Genomic DNA, 18,394 nt, shown 5'->3' with positions numbered 1-18,394 from the left:
CAGCTGCATTGCAGTGTAGAAAACAGAGTAGGCTGGATGGAGGAGATTATAAGAGCCCTTATATAAGATTTCCCTCTAAAATTGCGGGCGCTTTTGCATGTGACGCTGCGCTCCGACACTGTCAACACGTTTATTTATTATTCAAAATCGAAAAAACAGCCTCACAAAAGTGTCCCACATTGGTGGTTAAAAGTTCTTGTGAGTTGTAGAACATGGCTTATTATAATCAACATGTGTTTACATCTGTGTGCTTTTGTGATGCGCTGCTGCTCTGGGACTCTCACTTGACTGTCACTAAAAGGTCAGACGGTTCCGAACGCATCAAGTCTCCGGTAGAGTTCCCCCTATTGTTAACTAAATACATTTTCCATGGATGTGTGTCCTTACCTCGTAATGCTCTCTGGACTGGACGGACTTGAGTGAGCTGATCCAGTCCTCCATCTCTTTCCGGTTCTCGGCACAGAGAATGAGCCTACGGAAAGGGGTGATCACCTGGAAGAGAAGTGGAGAAGTGGAGATGAGGAGACGGATGCTTCTCTCTCCGCCAGGCGACTGAGAGGAGAGTGTGTTTGCCTCTGTTTTTAAGGCAGGGAAAAAGATGAGGTGCCCCCACCTCCCTCTATCCAACCCATCTCCCGCCCCCCTCTCTCTCTCTCTCCCCCTCATTAACGCTTTTTCTCTCATCCCGAACACCTTCTTGAGTTTGCTCCAGCTCCCCCCCCCTTCTCCTTGCTCTTAGCGCTTCACACCGCTCTCGGCTGTATATGTGCTGACAGGAGAAGAAACGCAGTAAAGGATAAGAGCTTCCACCCACCCCCTTGTGTGTCTGTGTGTGTGTTTAAAGTCTCCCCGACAGATACACTACACAACCTCTCAGCTCTACATCACTTATTGATGCGCTCCCTCATCCCGACACACTCTTCGTCTTCTCCCTGTGACTTAGCGATATTACTGTCTCAATAAAAAAAACACACACATTTCCACAGAAAAAGAAAGATGCTTCAAATTACTGTACTAACTCTACCCCAACAGTACAAACCCCAATTCTTAATGGAGTTGAGACATTGCGTAAAATGTAAATAAAAACAGAACACAATGATTTTCAAATATTTTTCAAACTATACCTGTATTCAATTGAATACCCTCATTTTCTTTCTTTATTTAATAATTTATTAGCATTTAATGTTCAAGCTGATGAATGTTACCAGTTAAAAGCACTTTGAGGTTTGATCTCAAATATAAAGTGATTTACAAATACAATTTATTATTTTTATTATTATTTAAAAACAAAACAAAAAAACTCTCAGAAACGCCACCAAGACCCAAGCTCGTCTGAGATGGATTGACGCAAAGTGGAAAAATGTGCTGTGGTCTGACGAGTCCACAAATCTGTGTCGTGTCATACAGTCCAAAGAGGAAAAGGACCAGATTGCTAACAGCGCAAAGTTTTACAAGCCAGCATCTGTGATGGCATGAGGTGAGTTGTTAGTGCCCATGGCATGGGTAACTTGCACATCTATGAAGGTACCATTAATGCTGAAAGTTACATACAGGTTTTGGAGCAAAACATGACACCATCCAACTACGCAATGTCTTTTTCAGGGACATCCACAATTATGTCGGCAAGACAATGTCAAGCCCCAATCTGTATGTGTTACAACAGCATGGCTTCATAGTAAAAAAGTGTGAGATCTTAACTCATTCACTCTCAGCCATGTTCACTGAAGCAATCCCTTTCACTCCCGGCTGGTTTACTGGATTTTTACTGATTTTGCAAGGCCCACAGAATATTGTGTTCTATTGCTATAAAAACATGGAACCTACCAAAAGAAAGATCAAAGTCTTTTCTTTCATCAGGAAAAAAAGTACATTTCTATCTGTTTCCGCTTAGCAGCAATTAGCATTAGAATATAGCTAAGTTTCATCATTCTTCACAAATCTATATAGAATTGTGAGTAAATGAGCTTTTTTTCCAACATGGCCCTGGTTGACCTCTTTTGCTCTACTGCCACCTGGCCGTTTGTGTAATAACTACCATTTCTACAACCGTTCTTTGCATTTGAGAGGCTGCATCAAAGCTTTCTGTATGCTCTAGCATTAAAAAAACATGAAACACATATAAATACATATTTGGGACACTTAAAACATTTAAAATAGAACATATTTATACGTTATGGGGAGCAAATGAGTTAAGTACTTTTTTAAAAATGTGAAGACCCTAAGATTCTACCACTAAGTATCAAAGTGAATGGTCATTTGATTAAATGATTGCAATTAGAGGTTTTACCCCAGTGCCTTATAAGCCTTACAACGGTCACACCGCACGCCGTACTGACCAAAAAAAAAACAGGGACAAGAATGTTCAAGAAAGTTGGACAAGGTACATTTGTATAGTGTGAGTATTCTTTATCAATGCAAAAACACAGATTTTTTTATACTCCGACACAAGATGAGTAAAGCATAAAATCAAATCAAGTCAAATCAACACACATTTGTTCTCACTAATTTACCAAATACTGTTTCAAAAAGAGTCTTCCCATTGATTGACTACAATCTAAGCAAGCACCCACTTAATTTTAAAGGACACACCTACCATACCTGTTTAATGCATTGATTGAGGAAACTGAGGTCAAATGTCACAGTATCTTAAGGGGTATAATTTCCAGCCTTCTTTTAATAGCAATGCTACCCACCAAAAGCTACTCCAGAAAGGTGGGGTCATATGACACAACAATACATGTCTGCCATTTAATCACCATCAGCCAACCATGCTGCAACTGTCCCCTTGAATGTGCCTGATTCAGCACTGATGAATAAGCGCCACCACCATCAGAAAAGAAAAAAAAACAGCACCTCATCAATCACTTTAATCACAATTGCAATCAATCTGTCCCAGGAGCTCTAATCAATATCCGCTTACATCTGAAAACAACCTTATGTGCTTGTGTGTGTATGTGATCATTGCCCTTTAATTGCCCTCCAGGCTAACCTTGTTAGCATTTTCCTTCGTTTATCGTGTAAGTGGAGACGGCGACTTGCAAATTACAAAAGTGCATTTGTATGTGTTTTTTTGATAGCCCACCAATCAGCCCTTTTCACAATGTTTGACTATTTAAACCATTTGGTGGAAAAGTGAGAACATTTGCTGACCAAAACTGAAATGTTTGTGGTCGCATCATCCATCATCTGTCACAACAAATCCCAAAATAGTGTTTCATGCATGGCTCTTTTCCTCCTGGCAGGTCAAGCTTGTAGGTGTGGCTGGCGCTAATGAAGCACACCTGGATTCTATTGGTAATCAGCCTCTCCATAAAAGCCTGGCCTGTGTCCGAATATGCACTAGTATAAGATAAGATACACCTTTATTTATCCCACAGTGGAGAAATTCACAGCGTTACCAACAGCAATACATATCATCACACATCATATATAAATAATATGTATCACAAAAAATACTTCACATCACACCACATCAATGGTCTACCGAGAGTACAGTAAAGTCTAACAGCAGCGGGAAGGAAGGCCCTTCGGTACCTTTTCTTGTTAAGCGTGAGAACCAAAGCGATACAATAAATACTAAGGAAATAATTAATTTGATTTAGTTGAAAATATGTACAACAAAGGAAATAAAACAAAGTTTAAACATTTTGGGGGTCAAAATAAATAGTCAGACTGCGATTGGCTGGCGACCGGTTCAGGGTGTACCCCGCCTCCTGCCCATTGACAGCTGGGATCGGCTCCAGCAAGCCTGCGACCATCGTGAGGATAAGCGGTTTGGAAAATGGATGGATGGATGGATAAACAGTCAGAGATTTATGCGCCGGAGCGTCATGACAGATCTGGTTTTACGGTTTTACAGTATTCCTGATGTTACCTGAGTGAGAAAACTGTTTGTGTTGGACTTTTGTTTTCATCACAGTTTGCCTTGCAAAGAATCCTCCAGCTAGTCATCCCTCCCCCTGCCTCGACCACCTGCATCCTCACCCCCACCCCCAGCACTTTTTGTGAATAAACTGTTGTCTACCATTTTACCACCATTGTCCATCTCTGCTTTTTGGGGTCCAGACTATACAAGCCCTAACAGAAACCCTCAATGTGTGTGTGTACTTCACTGGAGTCACCAATTTCTCACATTTTTTTTCAGTCCATCAGTGACTATTTTGTCCTTCAATACACCCTGGTAACATTTCATCTCAAAAGTAGGGCACTTCAACAAAGTGGCAATCATACACAATTTGTAGTGAGTTCCTCAGGAAATTGTGGTCCATTCATTTTCTGAAAAATGTTAAACCAGACACTTCTTTGTAGCAAGAATATGTAGTAAAACATTGGTATGGATGAATGTGCAAAAATGTCCGCAAACACACCTTTACCACATCAAATTCCCTTCTAGTCTCATGGCTAGGTGTCTGAATTATGTCCATATAGTTAAAGTCATTGACTCATTTTGCATGGTCCAACAGTGTCCAAAATGACAATTTCTCGGACAGAATTTAGATTGGAGTTCCACAGGGAAATATTTTAAGTCCATTCAATTTCTATAAAGATTGACCCTTCCTTTTCCCTGTAAGAACATCATGTATAAGTTGATATATTGATACATGAATGACAGTGATTTCTAGGGATAGACCAATTATTGGCTGGATTGATTATCGTTGCCGATATTCAGCATTTAGACAGATATCGGCATCGGCCATTTTGAAGAGTCATACAACCGATAATAGATCAATTTAAAAAAATGTTTAGGGAAAAAAAAAACAAGGAACTAATTATTTAAATTTTAATAGATGCCTCTGATCCTGGGAACTCTCTGCACCTTCTGCTTTTGAAATTAAAACTAAGGTAAGTAAAATTTTAATACTTCAGATATTTTGGAATTTTAAAAAAACTTTACTGTAGCAAACAATAAGGAGCTATTTACTATTTATTTAAGTTTTTATTTAACTTTTTAAGACATGATACTGCCCCTGTAAGGTCCCTGAACTTTTTGTTAAATTTTTTAAAACAAAGATGTTTTTGCAAACTCCCAATATTTTACGAACTCTAAACATTGTTCAATAAACATATGCTTGAAAAAAAAAGAGCTGGAGTTTGTATTTTTTAAATTTGTAATGATTTTTTATTTTGTAATTTTTAAATACACATATTTTCTCTTTTAGTGAAAATGAATATCGGCTCCAAATATCAGTTATCGGCGTCCTTGACTACTAATAATCGGCATAGGTATAGGCCCTGAAAAAAACACATCGGTATATCTTTAGTGATTTCTATCGCCACAAATTTTCTTATGGAAGTTCACACTTAAATTGCTACACACTCAAAAAACTACTTCACAAAAACTTATTGTGGCTGCAAAGGGAGACCCCGCTCTTAATTTTCTTCACATTTTCCTATCCCAATACATATTGTGTCCTGTTGCGATGCTTACTGCTAGGCAAAGGCATGAGTAATGCCATTGAATGTGTGTGTGTGTCCTGTTTTCCCTGCTGGTTTTGGTTTAAGCGCTGGTGATTGGTTGCCGGGGGAAACAAGAACAGCCGTTTCCCAAATTGGCTACAGGCATCCCTCAAACGTGGAGAACCTCCCTTGATGACTGACCTTTACAACCGTGCGTGTGTGTGTGTATGTGCGCGCGTGTGATTGTGTGCGTGTGTGCATGTGTGAGAATGTGATGTGAAGCCTCATTACTATCGACGGCGAGGAATAACACAACACTGATGCACGTGCACAAGCCTTGAGGTGCATTTCAGTGATTTCAAGAGGGTGACGGGAGCAGGCCAAGCTGATCCAATCAGAACGAGTGAGTCAGCGAGAGGAGGCGGATCTTCCATACAGAGTTTGTGATGGGGATTCGGGTTTGGTGGGTTGGGAGGGGGCTTGAGCCCTCCTTCTCACATGGACTGCAAGGTGCTTCGTCTCTGCGCCACAGCAATGCTGCTTCATCAAGTATTCACACCTAATCTTCTTTCTCTATGGTTCTTCATTGGGTGCTCATTTACATATATAGATACTAGAATGATGCTAGAGACTTGTAAATATTGGAATATCATGTACAGTATATCAGGGAGAGGTCTCAGAGGAGTCTGTGGCAGTGTTGCACTCTAGAGCATTTTTTAAATATTTTTTTTGCCTTGATCAAAGGCATTCAATGTGGTCTGGTGTCTGAAGTTTGAATTTGGGCTTCGGGCTTCCTGTGTGCAGATTACATGTTGACCCCGTGCTTACGTGGGTTTTCTTCAGCTATTCCGGGTTACTTCCACATTTCAAAAACATTGCATGTTAGGGTGATTGAAGATTCAAAATTGTTCTTAGGTGTGAATGTGTGCGTGAATGGTTGTCTATGTTTGTCCATGCAGAATGTGTTCGCACTAATCCAATGTGTAGCCTGCCCGAAGACAGCTGGGATAAACGTCACGAGGCTAGAAATATCAAATCAACTTAATTCGGAAAGCAACCTTGTAATTGTATGTATATAATGGGTTTTATAAAATAATAAAAATATGCTAATACAACGAATTAACAATTTGCTTGCTTTTCTACATAATCAACTGTTTTTATTTTTAAATTAACCTTGTTTATAGTAAACTGTATTTTATAGTCTAGAAACAATACTAAATAGATTTTAAAAATAAATAAATAAATAAATAAGATCTAACGTTTGTAACAATTTGGCCAAAAATATTTTTACAATAGTTTTTTTATTTGACCATTTATGATTGAATTTTTTTTTTTAATTAGTAGATTAACACCTTAGTTACAAGTTATTCATTACTCATTAATTGATGGCTACATATTACAGTGAAGTCAGTTTTGCAAATCACCATGTCAATGATCTCCATTTGAAAGTCTCGCAGGTATAAACATTCTACTACAGTAATGCCTTGGTTAAAATGTTATCTGTGGCTCTGCAGCAGCAACACATGCCATGCAGCACACATGCACTTGAGCCTAAACATCTTCATGGCACCTTAAAGCCATCAAATGGCTCCAGGCAGCACCAACCTGCACAGCGGGCGCCGGCACTCATCATCACAGGAGCGATGGAAGGATGGACGGTTCACAAACAGAAAATCTTTCTCGATCCAGTATCTGCAACTCTTCTCGTAATGAAGTCTAACGCCCACCGCCGCCGCCGGCTAGTGAAACTCTCGACGCACGTGTATTCGACCCCTGCTTGGCACACTGTGTTACCTTCCACAATGCAGGCAGCTACATAGCATCACTGCAGGATTTCCCCTCCTGTTCTTTTTTGCCTCACTGTGCCTTCGCCACTTCCCCCTCAGTTGTAGCCCCCACCCATCACACTTTATGTCCTCACACTGGAAACTGCCTTCTATTCTATTTTGGGTTTTCTCCTTCATCATTATCTTCAACATCCAGCCACCCCCCCCCCCCCCCTAATGAGATCCTGATGCTCAACGTCCATCTCCATACTCTTTGGCACGCAGGCATTTTTATTAAGTCTGCTGCACACACACATTTGAAGACACACTCACACGCGCCGCAGCTACAGTTAATCTCATTTACGAATACAGCCGACGACAGGTCATTCCCATGCAGGCATTTCAAAGGCGTATGAAGCTAAAAATAGCCACACACACTCCTCAGGGCACTGTTCTCCCAACAGCAACTCCCACTTACCCCTCTCCTCGTTTCTTAAAATAGAATCACCCAGGATGAGTGAAGACATTTTTAGAAGCCGTCTATTTTTTATCCTCACTGCTGATATTTCAGGTTTGTTACATCACACACGGTGCTTGCTTCCAGGAAATGTCAGGTGTGCTTCCCCAAGTGAAGGGGCCAAAAAAATATCATCTAAAAATACGCCTGAAATATTTTAACTCTTGTAGAGTAGGAATATTTTGACATATTTACTAACGCTAAACAATCACCCACAACATGATGGAATTCTCTGTTTTACACAAATTTGTAATACCTGAAAAATGTTGTTTTGATTAATTTGTAATTATTTAGGCTTTGGGTACAAACCTATGCAAGAACAATATTCAATTTCAAGCTATGGATTTTTTTTTCTCTAAAGAGGAAATTATTTCATCAAGAATCAAGAAATGCATTTAGTTTAATTAACACATGTCATACATTTTCTTTAGTCAAGAGTAGAACTCCACTAAGGCTTACCCCGGTATTAACAATATGTTTGCTTTCTGTCAGGTTTGCGTGGGGGGTTGAGGGAAGGTGGAACCAAATGCAGGGAAGCAAAGGCAGCAAGGCAGTGATGAACTCCAAAGGGGTTTTTAAACAAAAATGAGGTGGTGAACATGGCACTGGCAGGCAAAACTTGACAAGCGACGTGCCGTAGCAACAGTGGGTAAACGACTATGACACAAACTGAAAAAAAAAACAAAAAACTAAGGCCCCGTCCACACAAAAACCCGTTTCAATTCCTCAATTAGACACCAGTTCAAGAGACAAACTTAATTCTCCGATTCAAGAGGCAGATCTTTTAAACACCATTCACGCTTTTTCTTCCGGAAAGAAATCGGGGCCAGATGGGTTTGGCTGTGAATTCTCTAAGGCTTTTCATTCCTGTTTAGCATTTTTGGTGAAATGCTCAAACATTCCGCCTCCATTGCTAACGCAGGTTAGCCATGATACAGTTAGCAGCAGCTTTTCCGGTTATATCACGGTCGACCTGGATTACCAGTAGTCTAGTCTAGTAGGATTCCGGTAAACTTGACAAGTACTGTAATTCAAATTGAAATAAAACCCGGCAAGGTGGTTCTGAAAATTCTGAAGGCAAGAGCGAGATGAACCTCCCAATTCCGGACTGAATCTCCCACCCAGTGTGTGTGGTGTGGTAAGAAAGTGAACTCACCGTGAAGCTGTTGTTGACATTCTTGGTACTGGACTCTGCAACGCTGGCATCTGACAGGTCCACCTCATCAAAGATAAGAGACTGCAGGAAAGGTGGAGACAAGGGTTAGTATTCACTTTCTTACTCGATACATTGAATTAAACATTTTTACTGGTATTACGATGGCGACAATGATGAGAGAAACGCCTTATCATGGGTAAAGCAAGGCAGACCTGGAATGGGGTGGGAGTGAAAGCATTTCCAATGAGCACTTTGTCAACCAATTTACACAAAAACTGATGGCAGTGTTATGGAGCTGCTATATGGCACCTCTAATGGAAATAACACCTTCTCTAAGGGTGCTATGTGCACATATAAAAATAGATGCAGTGCAGAACCAAGAGTCTCTGCTGTGGTTTCAGAGCAAAAATAACTGATTTGAGAAACATCCAGTCCAGTACTCAAGTAATGTAAGGATTGCCAAGGCTGGGCAATGTCCTACATTTTTAGACTCAAGGGAAGAACAAGGACTCTGGTGAAAACCCCATGAGGGGTTCACTTTGGCATCCATCCCACACGATACCGTTAACTTTGGGTTGCAAAATGGTTGGAAAGAATATTTAATCTATATAGTTGCAGTCCAATGAAAACCTTGCATCTAAAAGTTGCATGTTTTATTTTGTCCAGCAAAACATGGTCAAAAAATCATGACGTGCAATGTAGCAAGAATCCGCATCAAAACCAAATTGTGATGAGTTCTTTTTGGCCCTTGTGCCGCCCCAAGTCTAGCGCAAAGCACAGTCTAACTGTGCGCATTGTCGGAGTTTTCATTCTTTTGGTATTTTCATTGATGGGCGCAGTTAGAAAGGGGCATTTGCGCCGGTGTAGGAGTGAACACAGCCGAAATGCCCCCAGGCCAATAGAAGCGCCTTGTCTCATTTCTTTTAAATTCAGCGCAGGAGAGACGCACGGTTTACATGGCGAGAGCATAACGGACTTGCAGGAGTCGAACTGTGGATGTTAAGTTGGTTGCTGTGAAGTGGTCTCTTCCACCCACAATCATGTGTCTGTATGTGACACCCCCACCCCACTCCCACTCATACATATACAGTAGTATCTGTGCTGCGGCCAAGGGCCTGCTTTTAAAAAATATAGTCAAGATAATAATAATAACAATGCAGTCAATGAATTAATTTCTACAATTATTCAAAGAGTTCAAAGCACACTGTTGTCATATTTGTGAATGAAATACGATGACAGCAACCACACATATCAGTGCAGAATCTGTCACCTCAATGAAATTCACTAAAATCGCGTTAGACTGTACCACAATTTAGACTTGCTCCGAGCTGGTCTAAAGTCTAGTCTACTTTCCGTCACCAAGTAATCACGGGCGCTGGGGGCGTGTAAAAGAAAACACCCTCGGTCCGCTAGAGTCTGCCAAATTCCCAAACACGGTAAACTAGACTTGCCCCGGCATGAAAATCAAGATGTACCTGTTTTTACACCAAGCGCAGGCGCACTGTCTATGAAAATAGGGCTCATGGTGTTTTGCAGTTTAACTTTATTAACAAAATAATTCCTTATTGGGATTCTTAGTTTGGGATCTTTATTTGCCCCTGAGGCAACTGCTGCACCATTGCCTTCTATGACTTGCCGGTCAACTCTTGCAACTTGGGACCATTCTCCCCGGTGTGCGTGGGTGTACTGCTGGTGAACCAAGCTTCCTTCCGCAAAACCAAAAATATACCCATGCTACATTTCATTGGAGGTGGTCTGTTTCCCTTGGTTTGTCAACACACTACGTGGCAGTGGTTATAAGGCGATAAAAGGATTTGAAAGGGTTAAAGACACCAACAGCCACATGCATTCCAAATAAGAACAAATAATCCGGACCTTTTAAGCGATAACTCATTTTGTTCCATCAGGCAGGAAATGAGCTTGACCACATAACAGCAGTACTACAAATCCACTGTCTTTTCTTTGTGGTTGCTGCAGCAAAATGCATATATTAAATGCAAAGGATATGTTGGCAAGCGCTAACATGTATTTGGCTAAATGGGTGAAGGGGAGAATGGTTTGTAAGGGGGTTGTCCATCAGAGGCGCAGATGGAAAACGAGCAGGACCAGGAGAACACACGTGACATCCCAAGCTGTAATGTGCAAGGCACACATAAGAGATCCTAGTGTGTGTGGGTGCCTTTGTCTTTTCTACATTGTGAGGCCCATACGTGCGTGTATTTCCAGATTTAACTACCATTGTGGGGATTGACTTAAAATTGTGGGGACATTTTGGTCCCCACAAGTTCAGACCTCTTTTTGAGGGTCAAGACTTGGTTTTAGAGTTTAGGTCCGAATTGGGTAATGGTTGAGGTTAGGGTAAGGAATGGGGGTAGGCAATCCTTTTTTATGGTTGGGGTAAGGGGAAGGGGCTAGGAAATGCATTATGTCAATGGGATGTCATCACGATGATACAAAGACAAGTGTGTGTGTGTGTGTGCGCGCGTGTGCGTACGTGTGTATTGGTCAAAAAGTGCCAACCCAAACACCCTCTTGGTTGCGTCATTATTTGTGCATGTTTTATGGCTTTTTACAGTTCCTTTGACACTCCCAGTCACACATGAACTTGTGTTTCCACACTAATAACACACACACACACACACACATGTACAGCCACACACACGCACACGCGTGTGCACACAATGCTGTCTTGAGGGAAGCTATAATGAAAGCTGACAGCAGTAGTGGACAAAGGCAAAGCGTTCCAGACCCTCCAGTACCAACATACAGTAGCCTACTGTGCAAAACGTCTGAGGCCACATTTTAGCCATGCTACAGTATAATGAACATACACATATAGTATATACAGTAGCACAATGGCACTTGATGCAATACCAGAGTAAGGTTGAGCGACCTTTAGAACACACAATTTTCAACTTCACGAGTCTATCATATAAAACTAAAGATGACAGTCGAACAAGGAACATAGTGCACAAACAATGGAAGCCTTACTTATTTTTACTAAATATCATTTGTTTTTGCCACCAAACCTGGAATTAGAGCTCGACTGATACTGGACTTTTGAACCCACTAGCAGTATTCAGGTTATTCAGTGTAATTAATACAAAGAATGTTGAAGTTTAAGAAGCCATATATAAATTTTAGTTACTTGTCATAATGTAATTAGTGGTAAATTAATTAAATATTGTTTTTATTGTTTATACATACATAAAATGTGCAGACAATGTTGCTGTCTCAAATTCTAAGAAAATACACTATTCATTTAATTTCAAATCAAATCAATGTTGTCTTTGTGCATTTGAGGTTTATGCGGCTGAGTACACAAAGTTCTTGCAGAAAAATGTTGCTAGAAAATACTGTAGAGCAGAGGTGTCAAACTCAAGGCTTGGGGGCCAGATCCAGCCCATGACATCATTTGATGTAGCCCGCAAAGGAAAATCATGCGAGTCGACTTCATGTTTCTTGCAAATTGTCTTCACTTTTAACAGTCAGATATAAAATATTGCAAGCATTTTGTGTAACCAATCCCCCCTTTAAAATAAATTAAAACATATGTGAATAAACAACTATGTACTGGCTTCTGATTTCAAAACTAGCTATCCACTAATAAACTGCACATATGTGATAAGGTGAGCATGCATTTATAATGGTTCACAGTCATAACGGCCCCCCGAGAAAAAATATATGGTAACTACGATGTGGCCCGTGACAAAAATTAATTGACACCCCTGCTGCAGAACATTTCTTGAAATTATGGTAATTTTCCATCCCGCAAAAATGATCTGTTTAAAGTAAATGAGAGATATCATTTATGCCGTAGTTTGATAGTTGTGTTTTTGGGTTCAGGCATGTTTACATATGTCTTTGGAAAAATGTTGCGAAGTAATAGTTAAATTATCACAAAAATTACTTATAACAATTTCCTACTACTAGTTGACCCTTTTAAAGTTGAGTGACATATAATGTATGGAAAACTGGTGTTTTGGCCTTTTATGCATGCATAAACAAATTTATACATACAAAGTTCTAACACAATACAATGCTTTGTTTTTTGTAGAATTTCCTACTTAACCTGTGTATAGTGAAGGAGTGATATAAAGATGTAAGGCAGAATGATTGTGTTTTTAAGCATGCACGCAGTCCATGCAGAAATAGTCCAATTGAGCTTCATTTTTTTAGCATGATTTCCAACTAAATGTAAGTCAAATGTGTGATGTATATCAGCCGGGCTCTAATTAGGTCTTCACACAATAGGGATGCATTAATGTCATATGGAAACAAATCTAAACAATAAGTAAGCAAAACTGGACCCCATGATGTCACCATACAAGTGCATCTCGACGGGCGATGGGGCTTTAAGGCTGTACTGTGCTGACCCGAATTCTCACTAGGCCCTCCTCAGATCCGCTGGCACCCAGAGGTGGGGGTGAGCGCCGCGCGCCAGTCCAGCACACTGACAGAGCTCGCCAGCATATGCGGCTCCGGGACGCCCGACGCAGCGCTCGCTCTTGCCAGCGGGCCAACGCGCTGCCGGACTAGCACATGCACACGCATGTACATGGGCCGGAAAGTGGTGAAGGGGCCAGGGGTGGAAGTTAAAAGTAAAAGAAGAATGAGAAGAAAATAAGAATATTGTGATGTGATGTTCTATTCAAAGAACATTAACAGTCATGCAATTCATATGAGAATAATAATAATAAATGAATAATATAGTATCAGGGGTCACCAACCTTTTCAAAACTGAGAGCTACTGTACTTCTTGGCTACTGATTAGTGCGAAGGACTACCAATCTGAGTCACAGTTTGGAAGAAACAAATAGCTCAAATGACCTTTTTATTAAATGTTCTTATTATATGTCACTATTAATAATCAATTACAGTATATGTGTTTGTGATATGATTTATGTAAAGACACTGACTGGAAGAGGGAAGTCTGTGCTTCCCTGCTAAAGCTGCTGACGCCCTTACCCAACTCCATATAAGACGAAGAAAATGGATGGATGGATGGATGGAGTTAGAGATCTCAGAACACAAAAAATTTATTTTCTACAAATCTACACCAGTGTTTACTTGTTCAAATGTTCACTGCAACACTCATAAGAAATTCACAATGTCCCATCACTCTTGATCTATTTTTGGAACAGGCCCGTGAGCTTCTCATGCCTGTGGGCGTCTCGTTGGTGACGCCTCCTGTATATACATAGGTTAATACATTCAATCTAAATATACATTAGCAATAAATATACGAAAAATAATTAAAATACAAAAAAAAAACAAATAAATTGATATCATAGAAATTATAGCTAATCACTTGATTAAAATACATGGAAATTTATCTAAACTATTTACGCATCCATCCACGCATTAGCTTCTTCTCATCAAGGTCTAGTTTATTAAAAACAAATAGAGTACATAAAAAATTACACAAATAAAAATATACCGATGGGGTGATCCATTATATGCAGCTAAAAGTAAGGCAATGTAACTCATATAATCTGTGAATGTAAGTACACTAATGTACTGTTGGCAATTAATGTTAAACCTCAAGGATTAGAAAGTGGAATATGAATAAAGTGTTGGGTAACTATTTGATTTCAAGATTTGTGACCTTTGAATTTCTTACAATAAAGGCTAGAATGTTCTTGCTTCTACTGTTGAAAGTTAACAATATGGTAATGACCTTTTTTCTTTCCTCGACATTAATAGGGAAACAAATTGACATCATCAAACTCATACATTCTATGATCCACATCATTCTTAATTTGGAATTTTCAAATGTGGGACTTCTGAATATAGAGCAATGTGTCACACAGGAGCAGAAGTGGGTGTTAATCTAAAAATAACATTTATAGTTGTTTTTTTTTAGAAAAAGTTGGACCAGAAGCAGACTAATAAACAAGTTGTTGAAAGTTATTTATTGAAAGAACAAAATTAGTATGTGGAAAAAAAGATGTGGAAAATGCTGTTAATGTTTGTGAGCCTGAATCATCTCATGCAAAGGTGCTACAAAGGCTAAAAAAAACAAAAAGAAAAAACTAATGTACTCTTCCTGTCAAAAAGACAGAATCTAATATAAAATGGATGTGCCACTAGTATTTGCATTCTCTATTATCCAAATGGTTGTTTGGATATCATGTTTACATTTTACAATTTGAAGTGTACATTACCTTGGCGTCTTTGGCGTAGTAGAGTGTTCGGCCTCTCAGCTTGAAGTAACGCTTCTTCCACCTCTGAAAGGAGCTGGTCTGCTTCAACAACAATCCTTCCTTTATGCTCGTCTGCAGGAAGGGAGGGGAATGAAAAAAAAGCACAAATAAAAAAAACAGTTTTAATGCTCCCATGTGGTGAAAATCTGTTTTAAAGTGCATCTTGCAAAACTCCTATACTAAATGTATTTCAAGTACTATGTTACATTTTTGAAATAGCACTAAAGCTGAACATTCATCATGGAAATAAAGCTCTGTTTCAAGCACAATTTGGAGTCAGGTGAGTTTTATAATGGAGACAATATTCTTGTGTTATTTGCATTGTTTTGTCAGTCACACGACTCCACAACAGCTGAAACATCTTCAATTAGGTTTGTCCGAGAATTGATAATAGCTTGAAATACACTGTAGCTGTCTTTGTTTTGGTCTGTTTTCCACTTCAAAATAACTGTGAAAAACATGCTGAATTGAATGCTCCCGTCCCAACGAGACACGTTAACAAGTAATCACAATGCACGACCACAAGTATTTACTTCTGTTGCTAGTGTCAGCTCTAGCGTTAGCAGTCCAAGCCTACAGGTGCTTGACATATCATATTCCTCTTGATTTGTTTGACAGTCAATGTCGTTTTAAATTGCGGTCTACTGATACCTACATGACTAAAGCAAACTGCAGCATGGCGAAGTAACAATGGGCCTCATAAACAAAGATGCATACATACCAATTTGTATGCAAACCATGTGTATGCACAAAATGTGTGATTCATCAATATCTTCGTACTTGAACTTGTACGTATTCTGCAAACAAATTTAGAACATACGTGCACACAAATAAGGACAGACTAGTTTCTAAAAAAAAACACACACATCAAAAACACAAGGTATTAGAAATAGTCATCAATATTATAATTATTTTTAGTAGTAGTAATAATTAAACTGCAGTAATAAGCTAACCACCAGTGGACGCTGGAACTGCACAATTGGAATACCTCTCCTTTTTAACAGATGTGCTGTTTTTAATATCATGACATGACAACGACGATATCACAATATTGACGTTATCATGACATCCCTATTGACCGCATCCATTGGAATGAGACACATTAACAAACAACAACAGAGATTAGGGTCTCCTGTAATTCCTTTTCACAAGAGGAGACAAATTTTATTCAAGAGGAAACTGAGGGTACTACATGCCCCCAGGATCCTGGCCACCTGCAAACTGAAACTAGTATAGTTTCAGTTACACTATGTGTGTTACTTTTTTACTATTTAATTTGAACATCTTTTTAATTCCAAATAGCTTTAATCACTCAACATAAGTAACGTTAACTTCCGGCCACCCACAATCAGCCAATCACAGATGCAACTATAACGTGCGTTGTTTGAACTAACACAGAAGTACAGACACAGAAAACTTTTGCTAAATGAGGAAATGATAAACTACGTCAAGTTTTTCTCGCAATGCGATTACTTAGAAAGTCAATACAGTTTGCATAGGGGTGAATCTCTGCTGGTGCCTTCCAAACCAAACGGCTTCATACAGAATCCTGTGCTGATAAAAAGTGGACAATGTAGACAGCTTCCAATACAAGCCAAAAAGGAGCCGGCAGTAGGAACAAAATGTGAAGCTTTTGACAGCTGTTGAACCAAGATAGCAATAATAGCATTAGTTTTTGTAAAACGACCGGCCACCTAAATGCCTGGCGATGTTCATGCTTTTCTTTTTTCATTAATGTTAGAGGAGATATTGACAATGAGACAGTCAAATTAAAAAGACGTGCATGCTCCTTATTTACGGGCCAATTTCAATGTGCTGTGTGATTTTGAAATAATAGCGCCCTCTGTCGGCCCTCCGGGTATTGTCCCGTCCCTCTAGATGGCCCAGGCCAGGCCAAGTGATCGATTATTGTTTGTATATTAACTATGTGATCGGCCCCAAAAAATCCTGATTGTGTAAGGCCTATTTCTTGCCATCAAAACCAATCAGCGACCAGACCAGCAGTGTTTAAAACCCCTAGAAGTAGTAAAGTCTTCTGCCAGTGGAAAACATCGATAGAAAGGACAGTCTTGTAAAAAATAGCGAAGGTGAACAGTTTATTCCCAGTATACAAACAATGTTTTTTAGAGGAGCAATAAAAACATCAGAAGCTTCTTCTGCTAACTAAACCACTAAACAAAAAATGTTTCCACCAGTCAAATGCGATCATCACGTCCTCACGACAGCACCACAACCATTTATTAGAGGCTTCCACGTTGGAAGGAATCGACAGTCGTTAAGCTGAAAACAGACAGGAAGACGGAAAACTTCCACGATGGCAAGTATACGAGGTCCTGTCCTCGACAATCAAACTGTCTCTGACACTCAACCTCGTTATGCGATGCCAGCAACATGCACTGCAAACACATGGATGCACGTGGAAACGATAAAACATGCACACTGACTCAGGCGCACGCTTGCACACACACGCTTGCACGCAGACACACACACACACACACTGAGGCTATTTATAGAGTAGGAAGGCTGTTCTTGGAGGGGGGAATTACAAACAGAGACGCAGGCCTGAAGCTGACATCCTGCCCACCAGCTGTGTCAACTTAAACACAGAAACACTGCACTGGACTACAAGCAGACATACAAGTTAGCATGAAATGGGTAAGCCTTCAAAGCCAGCATAATGTGAAAATCACTGCCATTTAATAAACGAACATTGTGAATATTAATTATCTTAAACTAAAGATTTACTTTTTTTGTTTGTTAAACAACGGAAAAGGGATTTGGCTTCATTGGTCACGTCTTTCACACAGAGCTCCTGCAAAATTGCCTGAGCCTAGAGTGACACTGTTTAAATGACATGAGCGCCAGCATCTGCTCATGGTGTAACGTCTATAAAAGAGATGTTGGACAGGCAATGACAAATGCAAAGTAATAGGGTGGGAGAAGTGAGCTTTTGGTGTCAGGAATTATTATCCAATATGAAGACAAAAACCTTGTCTGTTTTGAATGAGAACATTTAATCAATGTTCTTCCTGATTAACTTCCCACATTAAAACAAGATGTTGGATTTTGGAATGATCACATGATGGACATCAGCATTACAAGCCACAATGTTTTCCAATTCTCAATAGTTACTGCTTTACCAGCGGTCACTCATAGACAATCTTAGCATATTAAAAAATATGTATAAATGATCAAAGAATCTAGAGTAAAATGTTAAATTAGTAACTTGTCGCCATTGCAAATCACAACTGATGATTATTGTTTCATGTAAAAAAATAATAAATAATAATAATAATTTTGACAAACCCCATGAAGAATCAGGTCAGGTTCAGTTAACTGTCACAGTTAACAA

General features: G+C 39.6%; 1 protein-coding gene across 11 annotated transcripts in view; it reads right to left on the bottom strand.

Moving 5' to 3' along the window:
- Window positions 1-18,394, bottom strand: part of dgkh (diacylglycerol kinase, eta) — a 79,931-nt gene that overhangs the window by 46,566 nt on the left and 14,971 nt on the right. For 6 of the 11 annotated variants that reach the window (XM_077579851.1, XM_077579853.1, XM_077579858.1 and 3 more), the window contains exons 3-6: window positions 15,004-15,114; window positions 13,213-13,371; window positions 8,837-8,917; window positions 388-492 (exon numbers count right to left, since the gene is read on the bottom strand). In XM_077579851.1, coding sequence (XP_077435977.1) covers window positions 388-492; window positions 8,837-8,917; window positions 13,213-13,371; window positions 15,004-15,114 — 456 coding nt within the window. Of the gene's footprint in view, window positions 1-387; window positions 493-7,002; window positions 7,218-8,836; window positions 8,918-13,212; window positions 13,372-15,003; window positions 15,115-18,394 lie in introns of those variants that run through there. The other 5 variants (XM_077579855.1, XM_077579862.1, XM_077579859.1 and 2 more) reach the window with 4 other exon arrangements.

Source organism: Vanacampus margaritifer, chromosome 11 (assembly GCF_051991255.1).
Source record: "Vanacampus margaritifer isolate UIUO_Vmar chromosome 11, RoL_Vmar_1.0, whole genome shotgun sequence".
Classification (NCBI taxonomy): domain Eukaryota; kingdom Metazoa; phylum Chordata; class Actinopteri; order Syngnathiformes; family Syngnathidae; genus Vanacampus; species Vanacampus margaritifer.
The sequence above is the reverse complement of the archived record's forward strand: the minus strand, read 5'-3'. Positions and strand labels throughout refer to the sequence as shown.